This window comes from Glycine soja, chromosome 2 (genome assembly GCF_004193775.1).
Source record: "Glycine soja cultivar W05 chromosome 2, ASM419377v2, whole genome shotgun sequence".
Classification (NCBI taxonomy): Eukaryota; Viridiplantae; Streptophyta; class Magnoliopsida; order Fabales; family Fabaceae; genus Glycine; species Glycine soja.
This window is the reverse complement of record NC_041003.1, coordinates 40,572,252-40,585,000: the sequence shown is the minus strand read 5'-3', so window position 1 is coordinate 40,585,000 and position 12,749 is coordinate 40,572,252. Positions and strand designations below refer to the sequence as shown.

General features: G+C 36.6%; 3 protein-coding genes across 3 annotated transcripts; 2 read left to right on the top strand and 1 right to left on the bottom strand.

The window, feature by feature from the left end:
• The first annotated feature begins 434 nt into the window (after positions 1-434).
• LOC114394082 (casparian strip membrane protein 3-like) lies at positions 435-2,060 on the top strand. The gene is made up of 3 exons (XM_028355651.1): positions 435-765; positions 875-998; positions 1,660-2,060. The coding sequence occupies exons 1-3, from the start codon at positions 521-523 to the stop codon at positions 1,873-1,875; spliced, it is 585 nt and encodes a 194-aa protein (XP_028211452.1). The 5' UTR covers positions 435-520; the 3' UTR covers positions 1,876-2,060.
• Positions 2,061-4,997: 2,937 nt separating this feature from the next.
• On the bottom strand, positions 4,998-7,107 carry LOC114376215. The gene is made up of 2 exons (XM_028334212.1): positions 6,850-7,107; positions 4,998-6,773 (listed from the first exon to the last, which is right to left on the bottom strand). Exons 1-2 carry the CDS (start codon positions 7,105-7,107, stop codon positions 4,998-5,000), a joined length of 2,034 nt encoding a protein of 677 aa, XP_028190013.1.
• Positions 7,108-10,033: 2,926 nt separating this feature from the next.
• On the top strand, positions 10,034-12,226 carry LOC114394075 (casparian strip membrane protein 4-like). The gene is made up of 3 exons (XM_028355639.1): positions 10,034-10,391; positions 10,589-10,712; positions 11,662-12,226. The coding sequence occupies exons 1-3, from the start codon at positions 10,129-10,131 to the stop codon at positions 11,875-11,877; spliced, it is 603 nt and encodes a 200-aa protein (XP_028211440.1). The 5' UTR covers positions 10,034-10,128; the 3' UTR covers positions 11,878-12,226.
• The last annotated feature ends 523 nt before the right edge of the window (positions 12,227-12,749 follow it).

Sequence of the window (12,749 nt, the reverse complement as noted above, 5' to 3'; positions counted from 1 at the left end):
GTTGGCTGATTAATTATAAGCAACGACTTGTATTCTGAACTTAATTATATATATGTTTTGGTAACGTACTGTCTTGTTTCATACTAGTAAGTTTTTTATCTTAATTTGTCGCGTTTAAAACATCAATACTTTGATGATAAGAGAACAAAAGTCCACTGCTTAATTGACCTCATGTAAAGTTGATTTAACAAATCCATATGATCAGTCCCTCCAACTCTTTACAACCATTATTCACTTTAATCAAAAAGCAAATTAAACAACTAAGAAAAACAATTAAATAATATTATTTCTCCCAAACCTATCTCCACTTAATTATGAAGTAGTGGAAATGGTTTTCATAACGACTCCCCTACCTAGCCTTCACTTGTATGGCTATGTCCAAACGTTAAGCATTCTCTCTCTATATATAAGCCACTACCATCAAGCCATTTGCATCACCGAGTCTTACAATTCCAATTTCAGTCACAAACAAGTATACAATTCTAGAACACAAGCTTCTCTCAAATTTCAAAGCCAAAAAATGTCAACCACCATTGATGTCCCAGAATCAAGCAATGTTGCTAAAGAAAAAGTAGTTTTAGCTGCACCCTCAAGGTCTGGAGGGTGGAAGAAAGGGGTAGCAATAATGGACTTTATTCTAAGGTTAGGTGCCATAGCAGCTGCTCTTGGTGCTGCTGCCACAATGGGAACCAGTGATCAAACACTCCCTTTCTTTACTCAGTTCTTTCAGTTTGAAGCAAGTTATGATAGCTTCACTACTTTTCAGTATGCGACTTAAAAAACTTTATTTTCTACATATATATGCCTTTTCATATAGTATACATTTTTGTATTTATATTCACAAGAAATGCAATTAATGCTTACCATAATGCAGGTTTTTTGTTATTACAATGGCACTTGTGGCTGGCTATCTTGTGCTGTCACTACCTTTCTCTATAGTAGCCATCATACGCCCCCATGCAGTTGGACCAAGGCTTTTCCTCATCATCTTAGACACAGTAATTTTGATCCATCCCTAAACCTTATCATTTGTAACTATTTATGATTTTGAGAACCATAAAGGAAATTTTACTACTTATAGTAATCAATTCTTGTGTATTACAGTATTTATGGATACAATTAATCATAATCTCAAAATAATATTAAAACAACTTTGTTAATATTTTAAGAGTTTTTGTTTTAGATAAGCCACTCAACGTATATGTACATACCCTCATCCAATCACAAAATGTCTAATTAATTTTTATAATAATTATCATAGAAATTAATTTTAATTTTTGATTAGTTGATAAGTATTTTTTTATATGCACTAACAATGTATAAAAGTTAAGCTTTATGGAAGTTGATTTGATGATTGAAGGGAAAGATCATGAATTTAAATCCTTTCCCTAATAAAAGTTAACAAACTAACAATTAATATTTACGATAAAAGTTATACTCTCATTTTAATTCACGTTAAACTTTTTTATTATCAAACCAGTAAATATTATGTTTATACAAAAACTGAATTTAATTTATCTAAAGTGAAAGAGGGTGCCTTAAAGGAGATAAAGTATAATTATTATCCAGCACAATCCTTTTAGCTAGTGTATGTTTAAACATTCTCATACAATTAATTAGAATCAAAATTTGATTGATTTGTTTGCTTATGAATTGCAGGTGTTTCTGACTTTGGCCACTGCTAGTGGTGCTTCAGCTGCTGCCATCGTTTACTTGGCACACAACGGGAACCAAGACTCGAACTGGCTTGCCATATGCAACCAATTTGGAGATTTTTGCGCGCAAACCAGTGGAGCAGTGGTGTCATCGTTCGTTTCCGTGGTTATCTTTGTGTTGCTGATTGTTATGTCTGCTTTGGCCCTTAGAAGACATTAAAATATTAAGATGAAATCAGGGACTAAGTTAATTATATTACCTGCATTGTTATATGTTATGTTTGGTTTATGAAGTACTGATGTGTCAAATTGATTATTTGCAATGATTTGGACAAATGTTTTGGATGGAATTATATTACTTATTATGACGTTTCTAATGGCAGAAGTTTGAGCCTACATGTTCAATTTTTCTGTGCCTCTTCTCTACCTTGTAACAAAACAAAGTTACGAAGAAAAAATGGGAACGTATGAAAATAATAATCACGCTGTAAATAACAAAAATAATTAAGTAAAATATATGAGAAATTAGTAGTAGAAAATGAAACACTTCTATCTCATTTTGTTGTTAACAATGTTGCCTCTCTAATTAAAAATTAACAATAAACGAAAATTGAAAGTATTGTTGTTGTGACCCTGCACTTAGCCTAGAATTCGAGGTTCTAGGGACCTCCAGAAGAGTAAGGAAAAGGAAGGGAAAATTGCTTGTATTATTCACTATCCATAAGAATTACATAATCCTCTATTTGTAAGTCTTTTCATATAAATTCTAGAATGAAATAGAAGATACAATTCTAACGGTTTTTGGCTTTTATGCCTTGAAGGAAAGTTGGAAAAATGCTGAGAATCCTTTCTAACGGTCCAAGGTCTTTGGAGAAATGCTTCTAGATGGTGCTGACTTGGCTCTTGATGCTTACTAGGATTATTTTGCCACATAATCCTCCAAGTATTTTGGTTTAATGCTTCTTCTCTTTCCTTTTGTAATTTATGCGTTGTGCCCTGTTTCTCTGTTCATATCATCCCTGCAGGCTTCCAAAAAAACCTTGTCCTCAAGGTTGTAGTCTTGTTTAAGTGTACCCCACAGCTCCCACGATGTATCCTCTAGAAATAGTCCTGCCCACTGAACAAGAACCATCAATTATTTTCCTGAGGCAGTCTCCTCCCATTTTGTGTCTAGAATAGCAAGTGGAGAAACACAGGGTTGATTATCAATAGACTTAGGAGGGAGAGAGAGAGAGGCACTGAGTCATTCGAAGGAATGTATGGTTTTAAGAGGGAACAATGGAATAATGGGTGGATGCGGGAATCTGGAGGAAGTTGCAATTGATAGGCAACACTACCAATCCTTTTGATGATCTGAAAAGGACCATAGAACCTCTTGGCAAGTTTGGAGTGAGCAGTTCCCGAAGCTGAGGTTTGCCTGTGAGGACGTAGGCGAACCAATACCTGATCTCCCTCTGCATATTGCACTTCCCGGCGCCGGCGGTCTGCAACTTTTTTCATCCTCTGTTGAGCCTTAGTTAATTTCTTTACCAAACTGCCAATCATCCTGTCACGTTGAGTGAACCACTCATCAATTGCCTTAATCTTGGATGTGCCTTCGATGTACTGCGGAAAACAGGGTGGTTTCTTCCCAAATGTAATCTCATAAGGTGACATGCCGGTAGCCGAATGAACTGAAGTATTGTATGACCATTCGGCCCAAGTTAATAAACGTCCCCAAGTGGAAGGTTGGTGGTGTACAAATGCACAAAGATATTGTTCTACAATTCGATTCATGACCTCAGTTTGCCCATCCGATTGTGGGTGATAGGCAGAGCTCATCCGGAGCTTAGTTCCGCTAAGCTTGAACAATTCTTGCCAGAAATGGCTGACAAATAGCGGGTCCCTGTCAGAAACCAGGCTCTTGGGCATGCCATGAAGCTTGCCAGAGATTTCCATGAATAACTGAGCTACACCGGCGGCGGTGTGGTGCTGTGGAAGTGATCCCAGATGAAGACCTTTCGAAAAACGGTCAACAACCACCAAGATAACTGAGTGATCATGATAGGAAGGAAGACCAACAATAAAGTCAAGAGAGAGATCCTCCCAAGGTTGCGCCGAAATCGGAAGGGGAGACAGGAGGCCTGGGGCACGACGGTGATATGTCTTAATTTGCTGACAAGTGGCACAGCTCGTGACGAATTGATGGATGTCTTGTTTCATAGAGGGCCAGACAAAATTCTCTCGAATACGGGCTAACGTCTTCATTACTCCCATATGTCCGCTGGTAGGGGTCGAATGAAACTCGGCAGTGATGGTGGGAATTAGTTTAAGTCGTGGTGGGAGCCAAATGCGTCCCCGGTGAAGGAGCCATGCGTCTCGAACAACCCATTCCTGGAATTGATTGGGTTCATCGAGGATTTGTTGTCGGTGATCAATGAATTCCTGATTAGATGTGAGCTCAGCCTTTAATTCCTGCAAAAATAAGCAATTGGGTATCGTTAGCACATAAAGCTGACCCGATGGTGGTTCCGGTAGTCGCGAGAGGGCATCAGCCGCCCCATTAGCCTTGCCGGCTCGATACTGAATGGTGTATTCAAACCCCATTAAGCGAGCGAGGTAAACTTGCTGCTCTGGGGTTTGCACCGCTTGTGCCATGAGCTCTTTCAAGCTCCTATGGTCTGTGAGAATCACGAACCGGTGGCCCAATAAATATTGCCGCCATTTTTTCACGGCCGTCGTGATGGCGGCAAGCTCCCTGACATATGTTGAAGCTCGAAGTAGCTTAGAGCAAAATGGCTTACTAAATAAGGCGAGAGGATGATGATGCTGGGATAAGATGGCCCCCATACCAATTCCCGAGGCATCAGTCTCAATTACAAACTCAGAATTAAAGTCAGGTAATCGCAGAACAGGAGCTTGACACAGAGCATCTTTGAGGAGATGGAATGCACGATCAGCATCAGGATTCCAATTGAATTTATCTTTAGCCAAAAGAGCCGTGAGGGGAGCTGCAAGGGTGGCGTAGCCCTTGATGAAACGCCGGTAGAAGCCTGATAAGCCTAATAATCCCCTCAAGGTACGAGTGGAATTGGGAGTCGGCCATTGTTGCACAACTATGACCTTCTCCGGTACCGACTCAACTCCCTTCGCAGAAACCAAATGGCCCAAGTACTCCACCTGCTGGGTCGCGAATGAGCATTTGGACAGTTTTAGAACAAAACTGTTGTCGGCAAGAGTTTGTAATGCTATTCGGAGGTGATCCAGGTGATCGGAAAAGCTTTTACTGTAAATTAGAATATCGTCAAAGAAGACGATAACGAATTTTCTGAGATAGGGGCCAAAGGTACTGTTCATGGTGGCCTAAAACGATGACGAGGCATTACACAGTCCAAATGGCATGACCACGAACTCATAGTGGCCGTGATGAGTTCGGAATGCGGTCTTGCTAATGTCCTCTGGTGCCATTAATATTTGGTGATAGCCCTGAAGGAGGTCCAACTTCGAGAACCAACATGCACCCCCTAATTCGTCAAGCAGCTCGTCTATGGTGGGAATGGGGAATCGATCTTTGATGGTAAGGGAATTGAGGGCACGGTAGTCCATGCAGAAGCGCCAGGAACCATCCCTCTTATTCACCAAGAGCACAGGTGAGGAGAAGGGACTGGTGCTCGGACGTATGATCCCCTGTCGGAGCATGGTGGTCACCCGAGTCTCGATTTCTTGTTTTTGAAAATGGGGGTACTTGTAGGGGCGGATATTGACCGGAGAAGTGTTTGGTAGTAGGTGAATTGAATGGTTTGTGGTACGGGAAGGGGGAAGGGTAGTGGGTGGTTGGAATAGAGCTTGAAATTGGTCAATAATGGAGATGATGGCTGGGTGATGTGTAGGTGATGATTGTTGGGAGGATGAAATGCGGATGTGGAAGAGCTCACTCGCACTCTGGGTTTGAAGTAAACGTCGTAATTGGGGAGGGCTCACAGCCAATGAGTGTATGTCGGAATCGCCCCTGAGTTCAACCAATTGGCCTTCGTGAATGAACTTCATTGTTAGATGATTATAATCAGTGAGCACTGGGCCCAGAGATCGTAACCATTGGACCCCTAAAACGATGTCAGCTCCTGATAATGGCAAGACGTGCAGGTCAACCGTGAAGGTACGACCCTGAGTAATGACTGGGACGGCCATGCAAATCTGAGAGCACTCCACTTCACTTCCATTGCCGACGAGGACCCGCAATGTGGGTGTGGGTTGTGAAATGAGGCCAAGGGACTTAACAAGGCGGCTCTGCACAAAATTATGTGTGTTGCCGCCATCAAATAGGATAACCACCGTGTGATGAGCAATCCGGCCAGCCAAACGGAGTGTCTCCAGCACAGTCTGGCCCGATAACGCATGGAGGCTAATCTGGGCTTGGGGAGGAGGTTCAGGTTGGAGTTGGGTTATGGGGGAATTAAAATTGATATCGGGTTGGGTAATATCAGTTTGGGCCGGGGCTGGGTCAATAGGCGGGTCAGGGGAATGGGGCAGACTCTCTATATTAGGGTTCGAGAGAACGTCCCCTGGGTCATCATCTGCAATTAGGAGGAAGAAGCGCGAGGAGCAGCGGTGGCCGCGGGTGAACTTGTCGTCACAATAAAAACATAGGCCACACTCATGGTGGCTCGCAAGTTCTTCGGGGCTCAAGCGCTTGACAGGTAGAGGAGGTGGCTTTGCGGGGGAAGGAAGTAACGGCAAGGGTGAGGGAGGTGAGGGGGTCGAGAGGGAAAGCAGAGTGGGTGGGGAAGAAGGAAAGGAGGGGCGGATGCAAGTGGGATGGGAAAAGTCCTGAAACTTTTCCTCCTGGAGACGGGCCAAGCCGGCGGCGTGCACCATTGTCAGAGGTTGCAATGCTTGGACTTCACGGCGAATAGCAGGGTCAAGCCTGGAAATGAAACAGCTGAGGAGCGAGGAAGGGGATAGACCTGTGATTCGATTCGCCAAGGCTTCAAACTGCGTAAGGTAATCGCTTACTGATCCTTTTTGTGTTAATTTGAATAACTGGCCTGTGGGATCCTCGTAAGGGGACTGAGCAAACCTAGCTTCAATTGCTTGCAAGAAGCCGGTCCATGTGGGTAGCTGGTGGTTTCTTGCCATCCACTGGAACCAGGCAAGCGCGGGTCCGTCCATATAAAAAGACGGAGTGGTATTCAAAGAACTGGGAAATCTTGAATACCCAGCCGGATGGGTCCGTGCCATCAAACCGAGGTACGTCCAACTTGAGTCTGTGGGGCTGAATTGGGTGGGTTTGTATTGCAGGGTTCGTCGAAGAAGATGAAGGTGAAGGAGTGTGGTGAGGGGTATTCTCCAGAACCGCCACGCGATTGAGGAGGTCATCGAGTTTGCCGGTGATGTGCAGGTGACTTGAAGTAAGCTTGGCAAGAGCTTCCTCCAGTCGATCCAAGGTGGTTTTCGAACGGGTTGAGTCTGCCATGCTTGGAGTGCTCAATGAAAGCACCAAGTTGTTGTGACCCTGCACTTAGCCTAGAATTCGAGGTTCTAGGGACCTCCAGAAGAGTAAGGAAAAGGAAGGGAAAATTGCTTGTATTATTCACTATCCATCAGAATTACATAATCCTCTATTTGTAAGCCTTTTCATATAAATTCTAGAATGAAAAAGAAGATACAATTCTAACGGTTTTTGGCTTTTATGCCTTGAAGGAAAGCTAGAAAAATGCTGAGAATCCTTTCTAACGGTCTAGGATCTTTGGAGAAATGCTTCTAGATGGTGCTGACCTGGCTCTTGATGCTTACTAGGATTATTTTGCCACATAATCCTCCAAGTATTTTGGTTTAATGCTTCTTCTCTTTCCTTTTGTAATTTCTGCGTTGTGCCCTGTTTCTCTGTTCATATCAATTATCAATATATTTTGTAGTATAATATAGCTTGTTTTGAGTGGTATTAAGCTTCATTTTCTTAAACAAAATCATATTTGAATTTTGTGGATAAAAAAATAATTAAGAGAAATTCTACTAAAATGGTTAATTAAATTCTTTAACAAAGATTATATTCATCAACAAAGTTAATATTTTTTTATGAATAAATGTTAATTATTTGTTTAGTTTATTATTACGAATGACATTTTAACAAGAAAAATATTATAACTAAACGTACTTAGAACTTGAAAAAAAAATTCCTTTCGAGAGAGATTCGATTTAGCCATACGAAGAATTGAATACTGATAAATAGGAATTAAATCATTTTAATGAGAGTGACTAAGGATATAAATTATTATCTAATGATAATTAATTATAATTACAATTTCAAAATTTTGATAGTGTGTCCAACTGCATTAATACTAATTCTAATCCGATCACCTCAGATACATCATCTATTAATTTCAGTACAATAAATTGAAATCTCTAATTTGAAAAGTAAAACCGTTCGATCTGTATTCTCCCAACTAAATATATTCGATAAAGATTATCAGCACTATCTCTTTTCTCTTCTTGAGAAGTACATTTCACACACTTTATATGCGACTAGCCAAACAATATATATTTCTCAGTTATTTCAAATTACTCTTTTTTCATTTTTTTTATATACTTGATTTTTCTTGACCATCTAACTATCTCAATTTCCTTTAAAAAAAAATTACCTCAATTTAAAAATAACCATATATCATTTAAAAACATTTATTTATTATGGATTATAATTATAATAATCTAAATAAATATTTACCTTGCATAGATTAAAATTTTAAAATACTAGTTCATTTACAATTTCTGTTACATTAACCACAATTTTTTTTTTACAATTATTTATTGATTCTGTAATCATACGAAACCAATCCCATGCTTCAATTCTATATCATCACAAGGATAATGGCAAAGTCAACATAAGGATATCAATATAATTATTACATTTTTTTCTAGCATTATCTATGTTTTCATTGGTTATTTAAGGTAATGACAAAGAGATATAATTAATATTTTCATTTATTTTAAAATTACTTTTCATTTTTTGTGAAATTTAATTTCTTTATAATTTTTCTTATTAATTAATAAATTTCTCTCTCATTTATTCGTGCAATATTTTCTTTAATTACCGTTACAATTAATTAGAAAAACATTAATTTTTCACTTAACTAAAATTTATTAGAACACACGAAATAATACAAGTCTTATTTCCTATTAAATAAATTTAACTTATAATTTTGTGAGTTCTGATATTTTTTTATCATTATAATAAAATGTCTTAGAGAGAAATAATGGTGAGTTGTTAGAATTTCTCTGCAATTGTTCTCATCCTGGAATTGAAAATTTACAATTAAAGATAGAATTAAAAACAAAGGTATAATTAAAAATTTATAATTAATGTTGTTTTCATAAATAAATAATAAATCTGTATAAAATATCCTCTAAATAAATAAACAAACAAAAGAACTTTCTTTTAAAATGACATATAAAAAACAGAGATAGGAACAATTTCTACGTTATTTTTTGGGTTGCATGGCTTGATTTTACTACAGAAAGTAGGTTAGCTGATTAGGTGGTGGAATTTTTTATTTTTTTAAAAAAGAACACGCTTTGATTTCATGTAAATTACTTTAAAAAGAGATAGTCAAACCACATGACAACAATTTGCATGATTGTCATGTATGTATACTTACCAAAACATAAGAGCAGGAAAGAAAGTTGATTAAGTATGACAATGCACGTACGCTTTAATTTGATTTAATGCAAAATATATTTCAGAAAGAGATTGTCAAAATCCATGACAGTCCATTAATTGTCATAATATACCGAAACAAATGTTAATCAGTGCAAAACATATTGATTAACGAATTTGAAGTAAAAATATTTTATTTGAGAGACGGAAAATTATGTTATTCATAATTTTTACTACTTTTTTTTCTATAATTTATATAATAAATATTTTTTTTAATTCCTTAATCAATATGCTAAAGATACTTAGGTAGTAAGACCTATATATCAAACTGCAAACGCAAAAAAACAAAAGTTGATCAATTAGAGCTAAGTCCCCATATTTCATGTCCTGCAAATTATATTTAAGGAAAGAGCTAAGTCAACCCACATGACAACCATTTCCATTAACATCATATAACCAAAAAGTATACACAAAAAAGAAATATATAACCAAAAAGTAGAGGGAAAATTAAAAAATTAAAGAAAGTTGATTAAGTAGTACTATGTATGTTTGACTGGATTTTTCTGTCGATCTCCCCCACCTCCGTATATCACCTTGCTATAGAAAAAACGAGTTTCTAAATAATTAAATTAAAGTGATAACGACTCCCCCTTGCTTCCACTAAACTTATTTTATATTTGACTTCAATTCTATGATTTCTATCACGATGTATATATAAGCTTAAGCTAGCATCAAACCTATTGTATCACAATTTTCCCAATTTACATTATCTTGTACATTGAGAGCACTACTACTACTTGGGGCATTATTTACCTACCAACATCTCAATTTCAAAAGCCAAAAATGTCAACCACCATTGATGTCCCTGCAGAATCAAGCAAGATTAATAGTATTGCGAATGGAATTAGAAAAGTTCCAGGTGCACCCCCAAGGCCAGAAGGAGGGTGGAAGAAAGGGGTAGCCATACTAGACTTTATTCTAAGGTTGGGTGCTATTGCATCTGCTCTTGGTGCTGCTGCCACCATGGCAACAAGTGATGAGACGCTCCCTTTCTTCACTCAGTTCTTCCAGTTTGAGGCTAGCTATGATAGTTTTTCTACTTTCCAGTATGTGACTCTCTCAAATTAATCTTGTTTTCTTAATAAACTTTCACATTATTTATAAAATTTTGATTTTTAATAATGTCGAACGGCTTCATGTAATAATTCACATAATCTACCTTATCTAATGGAATACAAGACTTTATTGTTGTTGTAAACTTTCATGTTATAATTAACATATTCCATGCAATGAATTAATGCAGGTTTTTTGTGATTGCTATGGCATTTGTTGGTGGCTACCTAGTCCTATCTCTACCTTTCTCTATAGTCACTATTATACGTCCCCATGCCGCTGGACCAAGACTTTTCCTCATTATCCTAGACACTGTAGGCTCTCTAATAATATCATTTTTTTTTCTTTTGATATATAATATAGCTATGGGATACAAAAGGTAAATTATGTTTATGGGCAAGTACAAAAAGATAATTTTACGTAATTAAATGAACCAAGACTTTTCCTCATTATCCTAGACACTGTGTAGGCTCTCTAATAATATCATTTTTTTTTCTTTTGATATATAGTATAGCTATGGGATACAAAAGGTAAATTATATATGTTTATGGGCGAGTACAAAAAGATAACTTTACGTAATTAAATGAACCAAATTGAGCAAGGGAGCATTAATTTGAAAAGTTCATCTGCAGTTGTAAAAGACATTAATTTCTACTAGTTTTATTTAGATTATTGTGCTTAATAATTTTATATAAAATAAACTTATCAAAATAAGTTTCTTTTTTTTATCTTACTTCAATAACATGTTCATTGTGAATTGAAATTTATGAATAAGTAGTTTTAATTTGATTAGAATTTATTAAATAAATATTCAATTACTGAACTGTTTGCCTAATGATATTTTTAATGAGTAAATATTTATTTTAGTTTTTAAAACTGTAAGTATCGATTTAATCTCTGATTTAACGAATATTTAACTTAATATTTAATTTGAAAAAACACTGTTAATTAACTTTGTTCTTTTTAATATAAAATAACTGTAAAAAAATTAAAAATGATTTTTTTTTATAAAATCCAAAAGTAGCTAGAATAAATTTGATAATAAACTTAATTAAAAAGTAAAGTAACAAAGGCTTATAATAGCATTAAGAATAAATGAATAAAAGTCTATTTTACATTTCAACAATACATCAAGCTTTGATGTAATATTTATACCGTCCTAGACCTAAACCTTATACGAGAATAAAATAAAAGTGATATAATTAATGATTTATGGTGTAAAATACTAATTAACATTACTCATACATTTTAGCATCATTACAGGTGTTCCTGACTCTAGCAACTTCTAGTGCTGCCGCTGCTACTGCCATAGTGTACTTAGCACACAATGGCAATCAGGATTCGAATTGGCTTGCCATCTGCAACCAATTTGGTGATTTCTGCCAAGAGATTAGTGGAGCAGTGGTGGCATCGTTCGTTGCCGTGGTTCTCTTCGTTTTGCTCATTGTTATGTGTGCAGTGGCTCTACGAAATCATTAGCTAGCACCACTTAATTAATTATATATGGAGCTATAGCTTTAAGTTATCCTTGTATTTCAGCTGTGTTTGTGTGGCTAAATTGCCATTTTTTAAAAATGTATTTTTAGATTTTATATTTTCTATCAAAAGTAGCCAAGGTCTTTGTAATTTTGTATTGATGAATTTGGTCTTTAATTTATTTTTTTTAAAAAAAATATGTGAATTTGGTCTTGATTTGCTATGAGAGCGAGTGACACCATTTCTTCCTCCGACTAGGTATGATATCCTGGCTTATTAGGGATGGCATCCAAGCTGGCTAGGCACGAATAGTAGTTGGATAAAAAATTTGTCTATACTTGCTTTGTTATCATTGGGTACTCTTTCTTTTATTAATAAATATTAATTATTAATTTTATTAAAATGTTAGTTGGAGAAATTTGAATCCGCATTTCTTCCTTCCTCTCTTTAAGTATTTTTTTTGGTTGTTATATTTATGACAACTTCTCTAAAAGTTTGGATAAATCATATTTTTTTGTTAGATCTATGGTAGCTTCTTGAAGAATCAACATCAATAATTACCTACAGATTCCTATTTTTAGTGGAAGGCCCTGAAAGTCACATCTTCAACCTATAGCAAGCAGAATCATTCAAAAGTTGTCTCATGGAAAGGTGTCAAGCTTTCCATCACGGGTCGTGTGCAGCTTGTGAGATCTATCATTCAAGGAATGCTTATTTATAGCTTTTGCGCATAAATGGTCACTTTCCCTTATTAAAAATCTTGTCAGAAGTATCAGAAATTTCATTTGGTCTGGAGATTCCACCAAAAGAAAATTGGTTACTGTCTCTTGGCATAATTTATGCTTCCCCTTTAATTTGTTCTTCGTGGCTTGAAT

Excerpts from the sequence above, each read along its gene's own strand:
- LOC114394082 (XM_028355651.1), top strand. The coding sequence starts at position 521 with ATGTCAACCACCATTGATGTCCCAGAATCAAGCAATGTTGCTAAAGAA. Across the intron at positions 766-874 it reads GATAGCTTCACTACTTTTCA|GTTTTTTGTTATTACAATGG; the intron begins GTATGCGACTTA and ends ACCATAATGCAG. Across the intron at positions 999-1,659 it reads TCCTCATCATCTTAGACACA|GTGTTTCTGACTTTGGCCAC; the intron begins GTAATTTTGATC and ends TATGAATTGCAG.
- LOC114376215 (XM_028334212.1), bottom strand. The coding sequence starts at position 7,107 with ATGGCAGACTCAACCCGTTCGAAAACCACCTTGGATCGACTGGAGGAA. Across the intron at positions 6,774-6,849 it reads GCACGGACCCATCCGGCTGG|TGGATGGCAAGAAACCACCA; the intron begins GTATTCAAGATT and ends GCCTGGTTCCAG.
- LOC114394075 (XM_028355639.1), top strand. The coding sequence starts at position 10,129 with ATGTCAACCACCATTGATGTCCCTGCAGAATCAAGCAAGATTAATAGT. Across the intron at positions 10,392-10,588 it reads GATAGTTTTTCTACTTTCCA|GTTTTTTGTGATTGCTATGG; the intron begins GTATGTGACTCT and ends GAATTAATGCAG. Across the intron at positions 10,713-11,661 it reads TCCTCATTATCCTAGACACT|GTGTTCCTGACTCTAGCAAC; the intron begins GTAGGCTCTCTA and ends GCATCATTACAG.